At 42.9% G+C, this 20,857-nt stretch overlaps 1 protein-coding gene across 1 annotated transcript in view; it reads left to right on the forward strand.

Moving 5' to 3' along the window:
• The first annotated feature begins 6,118 nt into the window (after positions 1-6,118).
• Positions 6,119-20,857, forward strand: part of med13a (mediator complex subunit 13a) — a 67,753-nt gene continuing 53,014 nt past the window's right edge. The window contains exons 1-2 of the mRNA XM_084941422.1: positions 6,119-6,759; positions 13,226-13,460. Coding sequence (XP_084797548.1) covers positions 6,694-6,759; positions 13,226-13,460 — 301 coding nt within the window. The 5' untranslated portion in view covers positions 6,119-6,693. The remainder of the gene's footprint in view (positions 6,760-13,225; positions 13,461-20,857) is intronic.

A 20,857-nucleotide genomic window follows, 5' to 3' on the forward strand; every position in this document is an offset into this window, starting at 1 on the left:
TCAGACACCCTACTCCACGCCTCTCAGCATGCCCTTGAGTTGAACTCTCCGCTCTGTCTTGCTGTCACCCTCGTGTTCCTGTTCTTTCTTTCTGTCTGCTTCTGTTTTCAGTTTTAATTGCAGTAGTCCATATGGACGCTGGGAAAACTGCAGTGTCTGCAAGCCTGTATGGACTGTATTTCCTGTGGCTGCTGTGTCCTTTATTTAACACATAACCTTCCATAATCTGAGACTAGGAGTTCAGGATTGCACTGCAGCCGGATCTGGGTGCAATCATTTGCATGTGTCCTTCTGAAGGTTTTTGTTGCTTGTTTATAGGAGTGGCTTTTGTAAACTGGAATAATCACGACACGTAGCGTGAATGCTTCTTCCCTGGATGCGGCCCGTCTCTCAGTGTCACTGTGGAGAAAAATGACAAAGTGCCGTGTCACAGAAGAATGCTGGGCATGTTGTAGCCAGTCGCACAGGTCAGCCTCCTGACAGCGGGCCAGTTTTATGGCTTTGCTGACTGCTGCTTTTAATGGTGTAATTGTGACAATGATCTCATTCTCTCCCTCTCTCCGCCTGATCTCGAGGAGCTCTGTGTTTCCCAGTGGCTGGCAGTCAGGAGGGAGAGGTGGGGGTTCACATTTCATTAGCTTTCAATTCATATTGAATTTATTAATCCCATGCTGGTTCTGCAGGCTCGAAGGCTGCTTAAAGGGGGGGTATCTTCGATATAGACACCTTTTCCTCCATCTGCTTGCAATGTGTGCACAAAACTGTATGAAAGAGGGGTGGGGGGGGGGGTAAAAGGAGCCAAGGAAGGCGGGAATGGAGAGGCAGAATAACAACGACAGCCTCACAACAAGGACCCGTGAAAAGACTGCAGCGGCAAAAAGTGTGTCAGATCATTTACCAGCAGGGATGCACGACTTCGCCTTTTTAAAGGCAGCAGCCCTGCAGAAAGGCTCTTGTCTAGTCAGCACTGCAACAAAGGCACAGCCACGGCTTTATTTGTGTGCCTGGAATGTTCCTGTGTGCTCAGGGGCAGCACCCAACAACTAACCCTCGGCTCCATCAAGGGAGGGAGCGCGGCGCTAACCTCAGCTAGACCTCACCCCAGATAGAGAAGCCAAGCATTGTTGCAGCAACCGAGCTGACAAGCACTTCACACTATTTAGCTCCAGAAGTGACTCAACAAAGGGCAGCTCTCTGCCTAACTGTCTCTGAGTAACGCTGTTTGACGTCGCGCTGTTTCTGAAGAGACTCTGTGTTGTATCACACGGTCCTGTTACAAAGCACAGTATAGAGCTGGAAGTGAGCAGGTGTCAGCTGACAAAAAACAAGTTTATCCATCTCTTGTGCAAACAGTCTAAAAGCATACACTTTTCTCAGCTAAAACACTTGTAGTTCACGATCAGCTCTTCATGATCCCCTCACTCAGCAAGCCTTTACACACTACTGCCCGGATAGAGGCTTTGAGGGCACGGAGCCAACTGCTCTGGGTCCTCAGCAATCTGCAGCCCTTTCAAGCTAATAACAAGAAGTCTGTCTCGTGTTATCATTAAAAAAAAGCAAAAAAAAAACCCCTTTCAATTGGCTTTGCTTTATGTTCTTCTGTTAGTGGGAGGGGCTGCTGGGAAGTTCCCATTCAAGCTCAGGACAAGTTTAAGTCGAGCTGTGTAGCAGCAGGATAGTGGAGTAAAGCAGTTTGGTAACATGAAACGCAATTTGTTTGTCTGTCATTCCAGAGCTTGCTGATTTGGGTGAAAATCTTCCTTGAACACCTATCAGTCAGCTCGTGCGTTACATGCTGTACTTTCTCGTTCCACGCGTACCTGATCTGCAGGCCTCGAGCTCTCTCCGCCAACCATTAGTCTCACGTATTTCGTTTCATTCTTTCACTTTCCTTATGGGATCTTTCACCCCACTGAAAAGGTGCACGGCTTATTCTGCATCATGACTGCATCTTTGCAAAGATCTAAAAGAGCAAACGCACAGTGAACCCCTTTATAAAGCCTGCACACTGCACACTCTGTTCACCATTGACAGAAACTTGTTCAACAAAACTAATTTTAATAATGAATTCTAAATACGTCTGGACACAAACCAAACAAGGGCCAATTAAATGCTGCAGTGCATGATGAGTCCTCCACCTCACAGGTCAGGTTTTGTGTCTTTATTTTCATTGCCTGCATCATTATGTTTTATGTTGCGGTTCGTGTTAGATTTATCCCCCTGTCTGTGATTCAGCCTCATCAACACACAGTTGTAGTGTTTTAGTTTACATGCATTTACTTGCCTGTTTCCTCCTTATATGGCTAATTCTTTCAGATGAATGAAGCAACACATGCAAATGTTTTAAGCCACCTCGATTTTATGTTCTCCCTCAGTGTGGATTATGAAGAGGGTGATTACCGTCTCAGAATATTAAATTTCACACACAACCTCGGCACGCCTGACGTTTTTCTTCTTCTGTGTCAATAACTTTGCAGTCGATGCCATATGTCATCATTTGAGTGAATGAACAGAGTAAGTGGCTATTCTCACTATTTTCGAAAGTGTTTCTCAATCTAGTGGCTAATTATGAGCACTCGGGGAAGGAGCCAAGGAAGGAAGGAAGCAGGGGGAGCAAAGACAACATATATCTCCATGTGCATTAACATGGCGGCTGGGAGGGGGGTGGCTTTATTTGAACGTGGCACAGTTGTTGACCCTCTTCATAACTAACCTCTGCTGAGGCTAAGAGTGGGATATTACCACTTAGCCTCCGTAAACACAAGTTACACTGTTGAACTCTGGACCTCGGAGTCGTGCTCTTAACTGCCGGGTGCCTCGGCCGTGTCTGCCCGTGAAGGGGAAAACCTCTTCCTGCCTGGGTGGTCACTTTCATTGATTTACAGAAAGCTTTTCAAATATTTCACATGACTGTTATGATCTTTCAGTAGCAGCATTGTTTGTCTTGTTTCTTGTCTCATGCCTAAGGCCACAGGACATACTCGAGAACAAGAGCAAACACACACACACAAAGCAGAAAGCATACCAAAGGCTTGTGTTACATTTCTGCACTCAGTTTTCTCATCTTCAGTGTTTCATGATTTATCGTTTCAGCATGTTTAATGATAATCAAGGCTATTTTTCCATCCAGTACTGTAATGTTTTTACTGTCTTATCTGACTGCAGGCCCTCATTAAATCCAGCCAATGTTTTTCTTCTGGCTAAATTTAACAGATTTTATGTTCACTTTTTCACGCAGGATTTAGAGACACAGGGGAACTTTCACAAATGCTCCTACAGCAGACTGGCAGGGACCACAGAGCATGTCAAATCAAATGTCAAAGAAGCAGTCGGCCAAATTCAAACTATCCTAAACTCTCCTTTCCCCAATATGCTTTTGCGCTGCTGGGATAGAATATATGTGACAGAAAAGTCTCTGTGGGGCTCAGATAAGAGGGAGCTGGAGATAAGTGAGAGAAAACTATCGGCAGATATGATCGCAATCTGTTACCCACATTAGTTTCTCTGGTATGACAACTGTGCTCATCGACTTCACTATTAGATGTTTTTTTCCCCCCATTTCTGTTAAACAGTCTTATACAGATGATATCATGCCACAATTGTTTTTCGTATCAAGGACTGATGATAACGCGTGGGAAGCTCTGGAAGTGAGATTAACATCCATTCCTATGGGGAGATTTAAGGTTTAAAAAGCTACGCAGTCCTTTAGGATCAGATGAAAGACAAAGCTGATTTTGCAGAGCTTTGGGGAGTGCACAGAGCGAGCTAAAACTCTTGTTATATATATTGCATCTGTAATGCATTTAAGGGCTTGAACAATTAACATAGCTTTGCTAAATGCTGGATTTTTAAAAATAACAAACAGCTCTCTGTCTAAACAGTGAACAAATATAATTTTGGTTCAGGCACAAATCAAACAGACGTGAGCAAAGTGAGAAAGATGGAAACAGAAGAAATGATCAAAGAGAATGTCACTTGCTTCAAGTGTGTACAGTTTTCATGTTCTGCAGGTGATCTTAGTGAAAATTTCTCCTCATAAGGTCTTGGAACAAATCAATTTCTTCACGTTCTCTTCAGGCTACCGCACTGTGACTCCATCAGTGTTTCAGCAGCAGCCAGCTGCTTCTGGTCTCAGGATCATCACCGCTTTTCTGTTTCCCTGTTCTCACTGTAAGTCTTGTGAACAGCAGATGCCACTTATACTTATCCTGGGCACACAGGAAATGAACTGCTGCAGGCAGTTTTCAGGTCTGAATTATGTAAGCGCATTATTGCAGGCTTATACAAAAGTCCACAAATGCTGTAATAATGTCATAAACATAGGAATTTTGGAAAAACAGAGACATGTTCTTATGTTGGGATCAAAGGAAACAATACGTGATATGATGAGATATATGATTATTCCAAAATGTGCACTTAGGAACTGCAATTCCTTGTGGATGAATCCCTGTATAACAGAAACAAAAGGGGCTGGCTACCCAACCATCGGCCATTCATTTCTTTACAGAAATTATGACTAAAGACAGCTTACACTGTAATCTAATTAGGAACAGCCAACTGCAAAAAACGCAGTATTAGTATTCCATGAACCTACACTGCTTAGGAGGAGTAGACGACTTAAGGATTAAAAAGGAAACAAACATTACTCTGGCTGAGTTTTTTTAAGGTGACCAGTAATATGGGTTTGAATACATTTATTAAAAATTGATTGTTAAAAAAAATTATGTAGAGATGCAGATGACAACTACCATATACATAGTGATGCAGAAACAAAGGCTCTCTAAAAACAGATAACCTTAAGCTTGATGCACACTACAATACACAGAAGACAGGGACAAATGAGTTAACTGGGTTTATTTTGCATACTGTTTGCAGCACTAATTGAAATCCTTTTAATTTGGCCCAGCACCAACTTGGATCCTGGCTGGGTGAGATCAGAGGTGCAGGATTTAGAAGTCTACCTAGATGTCAATCTATTACTCTGTACTTCAGACAATTTAAAGTGGAAGTTCTTTAAAGCTTTTCTTACAGAGAAGAATTTGAAAAGAACATACAGTAATTACCCTGGTCTGTGTACTGTAGTTTGTGGTACTCAAATGCAACTCTTACTCTTATTTGGAAGGTAAATATTTAACAGCCACACTGTGGTTCAGTATTTTGGCACTGGTGCATGTCTCAGATATCACCCCCTGAACCCTATCAGGGCTCCCTGTCAGATGGTGTGATGAGTAGAGATGTGGCCTTTTTATAGTGAGCGATGTATTTGCTTGGATCTTACGGGTTCTCTTATTTCAAATCTGATGAAACACCCTACAGTGTAACTTTACTCTCTCTTTGATTTGGAATTTGTATAAACAAACAGCATCCTTAACGACACACTTTAGGAAGACTGTGTGGAACATCCTCTGCTATATTGCAACGGCATCAACAGCGATTTTTATTTCATTTATTCATGAATTGAACTTTTGCTTCTTACATTTCTTTCACGTGTTGCATTCCTGCAGTGCAGCGCCTTATAAATATGAGATTTGACTGCTTTCATTTCGTCGCTTGAGCTACACAATGTTTAACTACTGCTTTGAATAAAGTAAAAAAAAGAATTCGCATCAATTCTTTTTGGTCGTGCATTTCAATTGCAAGTGCAACATCACATGCGCTAGGTGGTGCACTGTGTAAGTGAGCAAGTTTATAGGGTTTGATCATTAGTAACAAAATCTGTTGCTCAGTAGCGCCACTTGCGCTGGCCCAGCGGCAATACCTATCAGTCTTGTGTTATTACAGCCCTCATGACCACGACAGTGTCAAATCAACGGCACTAAAAGCGAAAGTCGTTGTTGTGACTTTCAAAGTAAGACGTCCATGAGCGGTAAAAAAAAATTGCAGGCTCTCTTTTGACATTTTGCATGTAAAAAACAAACAAATGCATTATTTTGGTGAATAAATAGAAATCCCACATGCAATAATTATAGTGTTCAATATCTTTTTCATAACCACGTGTTTATGATATTACTGCAATTGTGAAGAGGAATAATTGCATGCTTTTATTTTTCCGGAAGTGCACCTTACTGTCTGACGCGTGTCTGCACGTGGACGGCTAACTTGCCAAAGATTTGACCACGAATGAGCCAATAGGCTGTGGAAGGCAGAGTTGTCCCTGTGGCCGCCATTAAAGAAAGGAATCCATGAATTCAAATGGAAACCAACAGGAACCGAGGCTGAAATAATGATCGAAATAATCGTTAAAATATAGGCCGGTGCCAGAATTCGAGAGGTTGCTACAGGATGTGTTTCGATTTTAGGCTAAATTTTGCGATGGAGGAGTGAGACAGGACGTTTTTATTTTTTTAAGCGGAGACCGTTTTAGGGCTAAGGGGGAGGGGGAGAGTTGCTTCTTTGCTCTCCTTTTCTTTTTGTTTTATGAACATTTTTCGCTTCCTTGAACGCGGTTTTACTGTGTGCTTTTGACATGTCGACTTAAAGACCACGCTGTCTTTTTTATCCGCTTTTATCCCCGGTGGGAGGAAACTGTAATCGGAAGGTTGTTGAATTAACTATCCTCCAGCCAAATGTTAGAAAAAATATTTCTCGCTGATTAAGCCTGTACATCTTAGAAAACACCGATCCGCAAATTGTTTTTATTTTAATTTCCCGGGAAGTGAAATGATGGAGAGTTGGATTTCGCAGTGAAGAAGGATGAGTTCTTGTTTTGTACCAAACGGGGCCAGCTTGGAGGATTGCCATTCCAATCTATTCTGTCTGGTAAGAGATTTAAAACTAAAGGAAAGCAGCCATTTTTAACTAGCTGAACGGGGGCTAAGCTAACGCTAGCCACAGAGGCATCAGTTGATAGCAGCTTAGCTAGGCTTACGGCCCTGTCGAAGCTGACATCGTTTTAGGACAACAAGGTGTCCCACTTTGCTAATATTACCGCGTACGCTTGTTTTTTTAGTAAGTTTGGCCCCAGGTGTGACCGCTTGCCTATTATAATCTTCTTTCCATTACATTTCCGTTTCCCAGTTCACAAACAACACACTTGAGGTTAACGCCAGTGGCTTGCAAAGCTTCATTTACTTTATGTCATAAGACACACGCACACATACAGAGCAGCATATAGTCATGTTAGCACGGAAATAAATGTTGTGCATTTTACTGCCAGAGGCAGGACCGTGCTGCCCAGAGTGGAGTTGTAGCACTTTCTCTCCTTTCGCCTCAACACCTTGTTTATTATTAACTTGCTGCCTCGTTCTCGTTGCATTTCCACTGTGTTTTATCGAGTGTTGACCCGTAAACCAAACATTTCATGGACTTCAGTTTGTGGCGTTTAGTCAGAGTCTGACGCTGTGGTGCCTTTGAATACTATTTTCTTTCCCGTGTGTGTGTTTGTGTTTGTGTGGCACTGACAACTCCTGGATGAAAGAATGTCGCTGCCCAACTTGCAGAGCCTGTCGATAGAAACACGCCCCTTAATAAGTCTTGTCTCGAAAGCTCTTTCCTTTTAACAGGCATGTTACTGATATTACCGCCGCAGTTGTCTGTTTGCAACCACTTATGTATTATGTCATCATCTTGTTTATTGGTGGATTTAATCTCCTTGGACCTCATTTTCTAGTATTCACACCAACTAGGGCACAGGCCCCAGGCTGATTATATAATCTGTGGCATTCATCCCTGGGCACTACATCACACGGGGAAGCTACACACCTCAGCTACACCTAACTTTCTACACTTACCACCACCACCATCAGCATCTTGCCAGTTGTGGCTAGTTGGCATCACCCTAAATAGTTGTGGTTATGCTTCTAGCCGCTCAAAGCTCCCCAGTATTCTTTTAAATCCTGTGCACTAAGAGCCAATCGTGTGGTCTACAGTCTTAGCCACAGCAGCAAATGTAAAGGTGCTGCTTGAGCAGAGCGTCTCTGGGATAATCAGGAACACGGTCTGAATGTGTTTGTTGTTGCAGTTAATTGGCTTGTCAGCAGGCTTAACTCCAGTTTCACTTGTAGGTTAGCCGAGGAGCACAATGTGCCCGTCTCCAACCGCAGGAAATTGTTAATGTGATTGTCAAGTGCTGAAATGCACCCTTTAGAAAAAGGAGACTTCTCTTATAGATTAAATGACATAGAAACCACTCTGTGGTGCAGTGGCAAGGCTGCAAAGTGCATAGATTGTGACTCAGTTTGTTAATGTTATTATTAGAGTTATTATATTATTATTACATGAAAACGTCAAACAAGAAGTGAGACTACAAGTGCATCACAAGTAATTCTGACACAGAATCTAGCATAATAACAGTTGAGTGAAATATTACACTGTTCTTATCACAAATTGACACAGCTGTCCGCCCCCTAAAGGTAACGTTTCGCTGCAGAAAATCCCCACTCTCTCAGTACTACTCTGTTGGGTCGATTGTGTGTGCTGAACTCATAATTACAATGTTTACGACAGCACTTGAAGGCAGCGTTGGCTACAGTATACAGGCGAGATAGAGGCTGGTAGTTGTGGTGCTGTGCCTGTCTGGCTGACATTTTCCGGCACACTGAGACTAAGCATAACACCACTGCTGTTATGACTCACTTACTGAACAGACTCCACTTTGTGGTTTTATGGTGAAAGAATGCGAAGACTTTGTGGTAGTCTCTCCCCCCCGTTCATTTTTCCGTGGATACTCTCCTCTGGAGTATGATACTACTTGTTGCATGCTTTTTTTTTTTTCTTTTTTCTTCTTGGCATTTTTAAAGTGGGCTTACTTGGAATAACTCAGAGTGTAAGGTAAATTTATCTGTTCCTCCACTATGAAACACAATTGCGGCTGCCTTGTTGTGAAATTTATAGTTGGACCTGCGATACATTTATGAGCTGGAGAAGGCTGTAAACTCTAAAGAACCACTTGGCAGAGATCTTCCTTTCAGCGATGTGCATCAGTTGAAACTGATTGAATTTTTGCATTCTTCTGAACTCGAAATGCAAACTCACACTTGGTAGTTTCAGGTTTGTTTCCTGACAGAGTTAACGGTGGGAGAGGGGCAACAGGCAGGAAGAGGGACTTGCTATAAAAGGAGCATATGTGGTATGATTAGTGAAGCTTCACCTGTTGCTTGTCTCTTATCTTGAAAGGCATCTGCTCGAACACAGTGTTCCCATACCAAGACCCAGAACTCTTAAGTTGCTGGAGGGAAGGTGAGCAGCTGGCAGAAGCAGGGGTCATAACCTTCCCTGAGCACGCATCACCTCAGGCAAACTTCCTGCCTGTATCCACTGGCTTTTTGGCCTTAGCTTCCCTCGTAATGCAGCAGTGTGATTTTTCTGGTTTGGCATATGACAGACAAAACTTCTCGTGACCCACATCGCTTACGCTGCTGGGACATCTGTATAAGCTGCTGCTCACATACCTGAGCATTTACTAAGACACAGACGGGTGCCTGAAATGTTCAAGGCACACTCGTGCACACAGCCGGGACAGCATGAATGTTGGAAGGAAATACAGATATCCTTGGCATCCCCTGTTCTTTTTTTTTTTTTTCTCTTGCGCACACACACAAGCTGCAACTAATTTATTTTGAAAGCACAGACAGAACAATTGCAGAAGGCACATTTATCCTTGATAGAGCAGTCTGCCTGTTGGATATTGTTGATGGGAGGCAAAGTACTGATGTGTCCGGCCTTCAGTCTCTTGCCTCTTGAAGCTCAGGAGAATCTAAGGACAAAGGGAAATATGTGGTTTGATTTAGTACACTGTCACATGTGTTTTGTGTCAGGTTAAAGACTGTTATGACAGCTAAAACAAAGCAGGGAAACAAACTGTAAGCAGGCTGACTGAATTTGAACTACATGAGTTGCAAATGTAATTTAACACCAGTGTAATTCCTAACTGATGTAGCCAACTGTGCATCTGTGCACCCTGAGAGATTACTTGTTTAAGAAACAGGTTGTATAAAAGCCTTTCACATGTTGTTTAAAGGTTGCGCGCAACTCAAACGACAGAACGTCGCTGGCCAGCAGTGCTGCCGAGAACTTTATCACATGCACACAGAGACGATTTGATCATCTATAAATGCAAAGATGGACCTTTAGCATTTGATGTTGTAGTGTTTGAAGAATTATAATTTACATCAACACATTTTCATTCGTCTTCATTGAGTCCATCCGTTATGAATCAGCAGTAGAAATATTTGGCTTACTTCCCGTCTAAACAAAGCAGATTTTGCTTGACATCTTGCAGGAGGAGACTGGTTTTTATTACTAAGTGGCTTGAGACATCTTCTTATCCGATTCTTCCCAGTAAGCTTAGCGGGTACAGATGTGTCGATAAAATAGAGCTGCTTTTTGTGGTCTTTGCTTGGCAATCCTATTGTCAGTGGAATAGACCAGAGGAACTCCCCCTCTGCACGTCTCGTCGGTACAGTATTTACCCGAGTAGCTCGGTCGATGTTACGTTAGGGTTCAAGTCAAAATTTTTCGTTTATTTCTTTTGTGTAAGAAAATGTGTCCACGGACAGATATGAAGCCATAGCAGAAATGTTAAACATTTGCTAAGGGTTCACTTAACGCGTTGCATAAGTTGTCCTATACTGTGCACAAGCTTCATAAAACTCAGTCTCCTGTATTCAAGCAGCCACCGTAGTTTTTGACTAACAGCATTTCACTGTTGAACCGATTCACCATATTTTCACCTTCTAGATAAGGATGAGGCTGTGGTAACATTGACAGCCCTGTTAAGTTGTTGCATTGTGTAACAGGGATCATTTATTGCAAAGTAAATAAAAGAACAGAGGAGGCTGTAGCAGTTTGATAAAGTTTCTGTTAATCATAAAGTCGCATATCAAGGTTTGGAAGTGTCAGATTTAAAAAACAAAAACATGCACTAAGGCAGGCAGTTACTTTTTCACTGAAACGATTTGTGTGTGTGGTGTTTTTAAGTTTTATTATTCTAAGTTGTAATTTGATTGCAAACTGCACATTAACTGCAGTACAAGAAAGTGTGTAACAAACAGCTGATGGCTGCAACTGCAGAGTAAGATGAAAATGTTCTGTTTCATTCATTCAGGCAGAAGCATTACTCAGTGTTTTAGCAGTGACTTTGGCATTAGTAGGTAAATCTCAGAGCCACACTGGATGTGGAGAGTTAACCAACTGTTTAATCTTCTCAGCTGATCAGTTTTTATGCATTTAAGTGCAACACGGTATAGTTAAGCCTCTTTTTTAAGGAACTTGTCAGAAATACAATTTCACTTAATTGACTAAATATTAATGATCTTTATTGTTTTATTATAGATTACAACCGCTTAATTGCCTGTGAATGTAATACTTATGTGAAAGAACAGAGTAGGAAGTGATTAGATAGAAGAGCCCTGTAGCCACTATGTAAATTCAGGGAAGGCTTTTTATTGCTTGCTTACTTAAGATAACTCAGCAATAGCAAAATGTCAAGGTAATGCTTATTCCAGTTGTATTTTCAGTGTTTCTCCATAGAAGGCTCGACAGTTATCTAAAAAAATATCACAGGAAATATTTCAGATGGTGCAAGTATCTGGAAAAGATAATTATACAAACTGTATTGGCATTAATTCATTATTGCCAACATCCCGAGAAACTTGTCTGAGTAACGGCTGATGTACTGCGACCGACTTGCAGACTGTGTGCAGCACATAATCACTTCTAAATGTGTGAAACCAATATGGATGAGTGTGAGAGGCCTGTAATAAAATCTGTAGTGCACTCAAGACCAAAACCTTTTATATGGTGAAATGCACAATGCCATGGGGGACAGGCCATGGTCAGTAAGCTGATGAGGGCTGTTCACTTGCTAATTGCCTATCTGTACTGCCTATGATCTGGTTTCACAGTTAACCGTTGTCTTCGCCCTCCCTTTGCATTGTGTGCACAGATGTTTCCGAGCGAGGTGCAGGTGTAAAGAAGCGCTTCTCGCACTCCAGCAGGAAGGAGCAGCCTAACTGCTGCAGCTCTGTTACACGCAGTTGTACACAGACCCATTTCTGCTGTTTAAATCTTGGAGTTTGTCCTCAGCATGTGCAGCTGCTTTGAATTCCCCAGGAGTCTGCTTGTGCATCAGAGACCATGGTGTTTTGATCATACACATGACTGTAAAGCAACCTTGGGCTTTTTTGTGTTTGACTCTCGGTTTAGTGGTCGAGCTTGTCTGTATTTGAACAAGCAGCCAGGCTGTTTGTTGCATGCTGTATCATATAGCGAGCCTTTACAGGATTCATACTTAAACTGATGTTTTTTTAATTATTCTTTTCTGCTTGTGGGTGGAAATATTCATGGTGTCTTGATCTCCTAACTTCTTGTTGTGATCCAACTCGGCCCCAGCTGACACAACACAATGCCTCCCTGTCCCAGCTAACGCCATAACGCTAACGCCACTGCTTGACCACAACCGCTGGTAATCACTTGCTCTGGCTCAGCGCCTTTGCACTTGAATTAGGACGTCCCTTGAACTGTAATGGCTTAATTGGTTGAATATACAGACAGACAGCTTGCCAACTCAGCCAGAACGAAATGAAACTAAATGGTGGGAAGATGAACAGTCTGTGTTGTCAAAGATTACTTAAAATGATGTGCCCCTAAGGCATTGTGTGTGTGTATGTATTTTTATGGTAGTTAGCACGTGTGCATGTGTTTAGGTAGACATGGGTAGTCAGTCAGCGCTTGGGTGATAAGCTGCAGTGCCAGCCAGCAGCAGAGCGTAATGTTCCTGTTTTAACACTTAATAACCCCACCAGTGATTTACTGCCTATGAGGCTTTTTCCTGTGTGTTTTGTTCTCTTTATAAAAGCCAGACAGTGTTTATAGAAAGCCCCCCCCCCCCACACACACACACAGTACTCACCAATAATGAGGATTAAGCTGGTGAGACCACATTTACCAGCATTAGTTTTTTCCTATGAGTGTTTCCAACATGTCTTTCATGATCGCAGCTGAAACATTAAGTACAAGATCTTTTACAGAAACAGTCGAATGTCCCACTTTGTTTGCGGCTGTTTCTCATTTGCGTCTGTAGCGAAATGTTTTCTCCTTCCCAGTCTTGACAGCATGGGGTGTTGTCAGGATAGTTAGGGGGTGAAAACCCCCATAAAAGAGGATTAATACTTACTCTTAACACTCTGCTCACCACATGTTTCCTCAGAGGTGCTGAGTGGGTCCCAAAGCAGCGACTCTGCACACTAACAGTTTCTCTCTCCCCCCCCTCTCTCCTGTCTTGCAGGCTGACTTGACAGGGATCAAATGGAAGAGGTTTGTGTGGCAGGGTCCCACCTCTGCACCAATCCTCTTCCCGGTGACGGAGGAGGACCCCATCCTATGCAGCTTCAGTCGCTGCCTGAAGGCTGATATACTAAGCGTGTGGAGGAGATGCCAGCAGCAGGGTCGGAGGGAGCTTTGGCTCTTCTGGTGGGGTGACGACCCAAACTTTGCTGATCTCATCCACAATGAGCTTGCAGGTGGGAACTCTTTTGCATACACAGAAGTGCCATTAATTTGAATAAATAAGCAATGCATGTTACATTTACTGTTTAGGTGCATTGCATTTCTGCAGCTTCCTCTCTCTATGAAGGTCGGAGTCAGTTATAGGATAATAGCCAGATTAGTAACAGAGTTCAGAGGAACAGGGCTGTTTGATAAAGAGATGCCCCTTACAGTTTAAGAGCAGTTCATTTACACTACTGCAGAAAGATGAACAGATAGTGTGGCAAGTTGTTTGGTTTTTTCTTTTAGATGATGATTGAGTACAAGTGGAATGTTCTTTTATTTTGTAAGAGAAATGACTCTGACAAAAACGCTATTGTAGGAATATGAAATTCTACTTCTGCTGCCTCTGTCAGACTGAGCCAAGGTTGCATAGCTAAATGAGTAATGGCTGTAAAAGATAGCAGAAAGTGTCGAGGACTCGCAGCTTGTGTAACAGAAGCACTTGAACATGCATCCCCCTATCAAGAAACGTTATTGGTTGTACAATGAAAAATGATACAGATGTCACCGCTTGATTGTCAGGTAGGCACAGGGGAGGTACGCTGAAATTGCGAGCCTCAGGCAAGTGTCGCTATCTGTGTAATCCAACACCTCCGTAGTGCCCCCACCCTTTGCCCTTCTCTGACTGATAACCCAGCCAGCCAGCCAGACTGGTAGTGCCAACATCTGCAGGGCTAACTCCCTCTCCCTGGAGACACTGGGCATCATGCTGTGTTATTATTACTTGTGTGTTTAAAACAGGGTTAACGTGTCTGAGTGGTCCTAGGCTGCGGCTAAGGAATCAGCAGCTTGCCTTTTGGCTCGAACAAGCAAGTTGGAAGTCACATGTCACCGTCTTGCACAGGGTTAACAAAAAAGGAAGAAGGTATAAGAAGCAGAGCAGGGGCAGCCATGCAGAAATGAGGCACATGCACCCCGACCCCTGACCCTGCTCTGCTTCTTATTTAACTTTTTTTTTTTAGTAATAGTACAATTACTGGTGGAAGATGGGAAAATGCCATCTTTATGCATGCTCTCAGATTGCAGTTTGGAGTCTGAGCTAAATACAGCCTGCCTGTGACCCTCCCCTTATTATGGGACATTGTGCCTGAAGTAGCCTCAAAATGGGAGCTGAAGGCTGCAATGGGCAGCACATTTAACTCTTAACAGGTCCTGGTAGTAACCCAAAGTGTTTGGCTCAGGTCCTCTGATGTAGGCTGCTGGGGTCACTGCTGTGTTCTTATACTGGCTTTGGGCAGATTAAACATATTTAGTGTTTCAGGAGATGGATATTAGGTAATCAGATATTGTCTAGAAAACCTGGACTGGTATTTTTCCTTCCAGATATTTTAACACCAAAACGATGACTCATGTTTTTGCAGTACTCTTGGCAGCTCTTCTTTTAGGTGTGGTGTTATTTGAATTTGTAATTAACCTCCATTGTGCCTTTTCCTCTTGGGACTGATCTTGACACGGACAGTCATAGAGGTGTTTTGCACCTTCCTTGTCTTTGCGTCTTTTCGTGGGCCTGTGACAGCTCTGTACCATTAATGCCAGCGCTGAGCGTGTGAGCACTCGCAGCAGTATTCTCTTGAACAACAACTGTTGCCACTCAGACAAAACCGCCTCATTGCCACTGGTATAAGTGGAAACCAGAGGCAAATGCTGCGTTCCGTTTGAAGTCGGAAATCGGAATCTCCGAGTTTTCGGTCAGAATTTACAACTGGAACACCCGATCAAGTCGTACTTGCTAATGGGAAAGTCAGAGAAGCCGCATGAACCCTCACCAAGATGGCAGCAGTGCATGTAAACATTAGTGAAATTGTAAAATCTGTAGCATTACTGCTGTTTATGTCTGACTGGTTAATTAAGACACACAGAGCACTAACCAGCCTCTCTCCATCAACGTGCTGCAGGAGTGTTGTACTGCCAGCATGAGTGGCTTCACCCTTCTGAGGAGCAATGTCAGTTTTCCTTGCTTTCCCGACTTTTACTATGGGAATGCACTTAAACTGAGAATGATGTCACTTCGAGGCAAATGGGTTGCTTCAAATGAAACACTTTGTCAGAAGTTTTCTTTGGGGTTGCAAATTCAACAAGTCAACCCCAAATTTCTAAAGCCACATCTTTCCAAACTGTTGCAGCATCTTGTTGCAGCGTTTTATAACCCACCTGTATATCTCTGCGTTCCTGTACTGACGTATCATAAAGAACCGACAGGATTGTACGCTCCCGTCTTCAGCCCAGCGCACGGTTATATAAATTGCTTGAAAATTGCTGCGCAGGAAAACTTCTCAGTTCCCAGATTACAGGTTTTATTCATTTCAGCTCGCAACAGAAAGTCAATTGAATGTTAATAAAGTAGAAAATGATCATCCTGAACACCAGGACACCAGCTCGAGCTGAGTGCGGGTCTCTGGGCGGGTGTCCCAGAGGAAGCAGGGTGATGAATGAACACTTGCTTGTGTTTATGGACTCTTCTGGGTACCCTCCCTGTTGAGGTGCGAATTGACAGATAACTCCAACCTGTGCATTCAACTGGAATGTCACAACTGTTGTCGCCTTTTAAGCGCCACACTCTCTCTGTTGTCGTTCTCTTTTCTTTGGTTCCTGGCATCTTGGGAATTTGAAAAAGCTTTATTTTCTTTTTGGTTTTTTTCCCAGCCTCTATTTTTTTAGTCTTTAGTGCAATGTTGGCGGTAAACATGAAAATCCGCTCGTCCTTTCATTTCAGCAGCTGAAATGGCGCTTGCTCATTCCCCCACACCCTCCTTTCCACCCTCATTAGATTAGCAGCCTGTGAAAGTCTTTTAATTTTGAGCAAGTGCCATTTCTGTATACCAGTGTGCCAGTAATCCCTTCTCTCCAGGGAGATGAGGGGAGAAGGAGTGAGCCAGAGAGATGGGAGTAGTGAAGGGCGGAAAACTTAAGGGATCTTTTAACGTCAGACTCTTAATCACCATTGAAGGAATGTAAGGGGAACAAACCACCAAGCCCCTTTTCCACACTGTTGGACAACCCGCGTTGCTTGCACTTACACAACGAGAAAACTAATTCTAATCTTCCCCTGGCCATGCACAGAAATGATTCCCAACAAGTGAATGCCATTGCTGAATTAAACGCCGCCCCCCCCGCCCCAACTGGGTTAGTATAGGCATGTATTCTTATGCAAATGCAGTGCTCTCTTCATCGTAGTCTCCCCCTCAAAAGCTGGTGGAGTCTCCTGACCAGGGGCAACCAGAGCGAAAGATAAATGCCTGCCTTTTCCTCCTCTCAAAGACCCACTGATCTTTCTTCTTCTTCTTTTTCTTCTTCTTTTTCCTGTTTTGCATAGAAATTAGGGAGTGGATGTCTGTCTGTGAGGGTAATTGCTCCATTGCACATTTGTCCTCAGTCTCCTCGAGCTCGCTCAGGTCCTTTTTCTCTGCAAACGAAGTCCCACCGAGGCTTCTGCTGCCAGCAGCCTGACACCACGTTTCTCTGGGGTGATTCCAAGTTCAGTGTTCCCCCAGCTGAACGTGACCGTAGAGTTGGTGGAGCTGCACTCACATATCAGATTTTACATTTTTACATTTCCATGTTACGTTTAAGCTGAAAAAAAATAGAGACAAAAATTCTGAAGATTATTATTTTTTTTTTTAAAGAATAACTGAATAGTTAAGTTTAACTTCAGTGTTGCTGTATTATAATAGCTAATGTCTGCCTCCGAGTCGACAGATTTCAAATTGAAATGATCTGTTTCTGCTGTCCAGAACGGATTATCAGCGGCCCCTCTCTGCTTCGGTCATTGGTGGCCCCACATCTATTCATTACTGGGTGCTGGGTTAGATCCTTGAAGAGAGGAAAGACGATGGGGGAGGGGAGGCGGGGAGGTTGCGTTTACAATGCCCACCTCCTCCGTCAGCTTGATGATGAACACACTGAGACGTGTTCAGCGATGGAGGGAAGAAAAGTGCAATTTAGCAGCACTCTGTGGGCTTGTTTTTGCACTGATCATCTAACAGTTGTTTAGATTTTTTTGCTGTTATGCTGTAATGTGTTTCTAGCTTTGCCAAACTTTCGGAGGATTTTCTTTTGTTGTTGTTGTCTGATGACTTTTGTCTGTGTTTGAATCAAGGATGAAATCAAAACAAGCCTGCTTTGCACCTCAGGGCAGAATCTCCAGTTCCAAAGGGCATATTTCAGTAGTCGGTGAGGGTCTGTTAGCTGAAAGTTTCACTTTCTTACAGGTCGGCCTAGCCCCACCACCCCCCCACCCCCCCTCTCTGTGAAGATCTCTCGACTGCGTATTTATTGAACTGCCCTCAGATCTGTGACAGGTGCTCTGTTTGAAGCACTTCCCGCAGAATACAGATGCATGTTGACAATATTCACAAAATTCAAATATTAAGACTTGTTTGAATCACACTCCCTCATTATTTAAGTACCATTGATTCTTTAAACTCCCCATTGCGAGTTTAAAGGTTGCCTCTGCTGTTCATTTTTTGTAAGCCACATAGCGAGCGGCATTAATTAGGGTCATTTTTTTTTTACAAAGGTAAATGTGGGATGTTTCATACATGACATATCACCATAAGACTTTGTAATGTAAAATGATTTTCTTTGAGATTAAATTACAAAATGAGTCCAAACAGATGCTGTTGGTTACTGACTTGTGATTGGTTTAAAGCAGGGCTTACCCTTTTGAAATTGCTCTGTGAGCTGATTTATTCTGTGTGTAGCATGCTGATGCATTGCATGTGGTAGCCTATAAGTGGCTTTTTGCAATCTGAATTAGACAGATGTGTTTATAAAAGCAACACTTTTATTAGATTCAGTAAATTTCCGTTACATTAAGCTCAGTCCCTCATCATTTTTTCCTTGCAGTTGCCTGGTTTGAAAGACGTGGTTGAGACTTGCGTCTGTCTAGGATCATATGCGTACGTAGCAGTCATAGTCCTAGCACAACAATGACGAGCCATCCGTTATGTGAACGTCTGACTCTACGGACTAAGATTGTAACGGCATATTTTGTCACTTGGACAGTGACAGAGGTGATGACACGCAACACGACTTGTGATGCAGATTCAGTCCCACGATGATGTAAGGCCAGTTGTAAATGCTGTAGCCCAGTGGATGCCCCAGGCAAGGATTCAGAAAGGAGAAACGCCACTCACTCTTTTAGAATTTCCAAAAATTATTGAGGCGGACAGCCCGTGAAAGTCAGACTGGATTTTGAAATCTCCATGCTTTAGCTGTAAACATGAACAAAGAGTCCACTGAAGCTTTGAAGTGGAGAGTGGTTGGCGTACAATTTAGAAAGGAAACATTGTTTCTTTTTCCTTTTTTTGGATTGTGTGATTGAAAGTTAATGTCCTGCAGATACTGTAAAAGTTGCATTTTGTATCTAATGATGCTATAAAAGGATGTTTAATGGAAATACTTCTTGATTGCTACCAAATACTTCTGCCCACACATGCGGTAGATTTGTTGAGCTATACGCTGGGGATGTATAGTGGAGATTATTAGTTACACTTGGTTAACCCTAATTTGGGCTTTTTGGTCCCCTCTTCCTTTAAAGGTGGTTCTACACTCGAGTGTGTAATGCAGAGATTGATGAATAGATAAACCCAGAGCAGGTCTTATGGAGAAAAAAGTGGAAGAGGCCGACGGCTTTTTGTGCTTGGGGATCAATTTTCCAGGGCTAATCTCCTGCCTGTGAACCACCCTCCGCTTTCCTCTTTTCCTCCTGCTCCATCTCCCTCGGCCGCTCTCTCTGATGGATCTCCTTTGGCTGGCACGGCACAGGGACTCGGCCATGCATGCAGCTCTGGCCCATGGGTGCACTCTTCCCTCTCTTCTCTCTCAATCCCTCTTTTCCCTCTCTGTTCAAGAAATATTCATTAATTAGTAATGGAGACTTTACAGAGCACTGCTGGTTCTCTCTTTCCTTGCAGATAAGGATGAATAGAGGGAGAAAGTGGAAAGAGAGGAGAGAACCTTTTGGCCAGACTTGGTTAGAATACCCCTGAGCACAGTTGATCACAAGCCATTAATCTTGCTGTTTAATGACTGACTGCTGCCCTAATTGCTTATATACACAGTTGAACATATGTGTGGGTGGGAGAGGGGCCTGTAAAATATATAAATAAATACCTTTGAGATTGTCTAATGTGCAGCACATTTTGGTGCTTTTTGGTTTACCGCTACTTCACCGGTTACTCTCGTTGCATCATAGTAAGGAGAAAAATGGGCCAGGCCTCACTCTTTTTCTTTTTTTTTCCACCCTGCAGTTATAATTGGTAGGTTAAATAGAAGCGCGCTCTCTATAGGGACAGAGGATGAACTTAAAACTTTTCACTATGTTTAAATTGTATCAGTTACATGAGACTGATCTCAGTTAATGTCAGGTGCAATTTAACAGCAAAGAATGTGAAATGTTCATATTTAACCTTTAAAGCTGGCCGAACGTTTCAGCCTTCAGTTTGCTTCAACTCACAATGCCCTTCTCTGTTTTTGTAAACACAGAGGACACGCCTCATCATCTGTGATGGCCGAGTTTCTGCTTGTCATTAATTTATATTTCCTCTGCAACAGTTAAAGCTCTTTCCAAAAGCCTTGACAGTCTCTGGCAGGTTACACTGAGCTGAACTAACATTTTTAGTGCTTTTTATATCTGAGAGACTCGATATAAATGGATTGCTAGCATAGCAATTAAGACAAAAAAACAAAACAGACTTTTAATCTCCTACGTCAGCCTAAGAGCGACGGAGAATCTTCAAGTGTGTAGATGTTAATGGGCCTCGGACAGTTTGGCTCGTGGGGCAGAAACTTTGCACCGAGTGGTTCGGCCCTTGTGTTCCAGCTTTTTTTCAGTCAGCTTGTGTTTCTTTTCTATAGATGTGAGTGCCTGATACTGATGAGCTGCTGTGCTTCTGCCTAAGAGCTTTTATAAAGGTCAACTCATCTGGGTCTGCTGCACAGGAGGCAGAGACATGAACGTGTCCTAACCATCAGCTGAGCCCATAAATCTTTGTCTAAATGAGGCCACTCATCTTTCACCCCCATGTGCTGACCACCGCCCACCACGCACCACATGTGCGCTCGTTGATCTGCCAGGAAGCTGGAATTTTGGACAAGTGCACATTTATCATGGTTTGGGAAATATTTAGAATATTTTTATTTATTTTCAGAGTCATTTCCAGTCAAAGATGCCAAACATTTTTCAGATGGGAGGATTTGATACTTTGTGTCCTCTAAAGTGAAGCTGATGTGTTTGAGACTATTGGGCTGATGTGAAAACGAGCAAATCGGTTAAATAAATGTAAAGGAATATTTTTATAAATAGTGATTTGTCAGTTAAGTGAGAAAATATTATTGCTTGTTCCATCTGGTGTTTGCTGGAACAGTT

Source organism: Perissodus microlepis, chromosome 10 (genome assembly GCF_051167445.1).
Source record: "Perissodus microlepis isolate ML-2025 ecotype Zambia chromosome 10, ASM5116744v1, whole genome shotgun sequence".
NCBI classification, from domain to species: Eukaryota; Metazoa; Chordata; class Actinopteri; order Cichliformes; family Cichlidae; genus Perissodus; species Perissodus microlepis.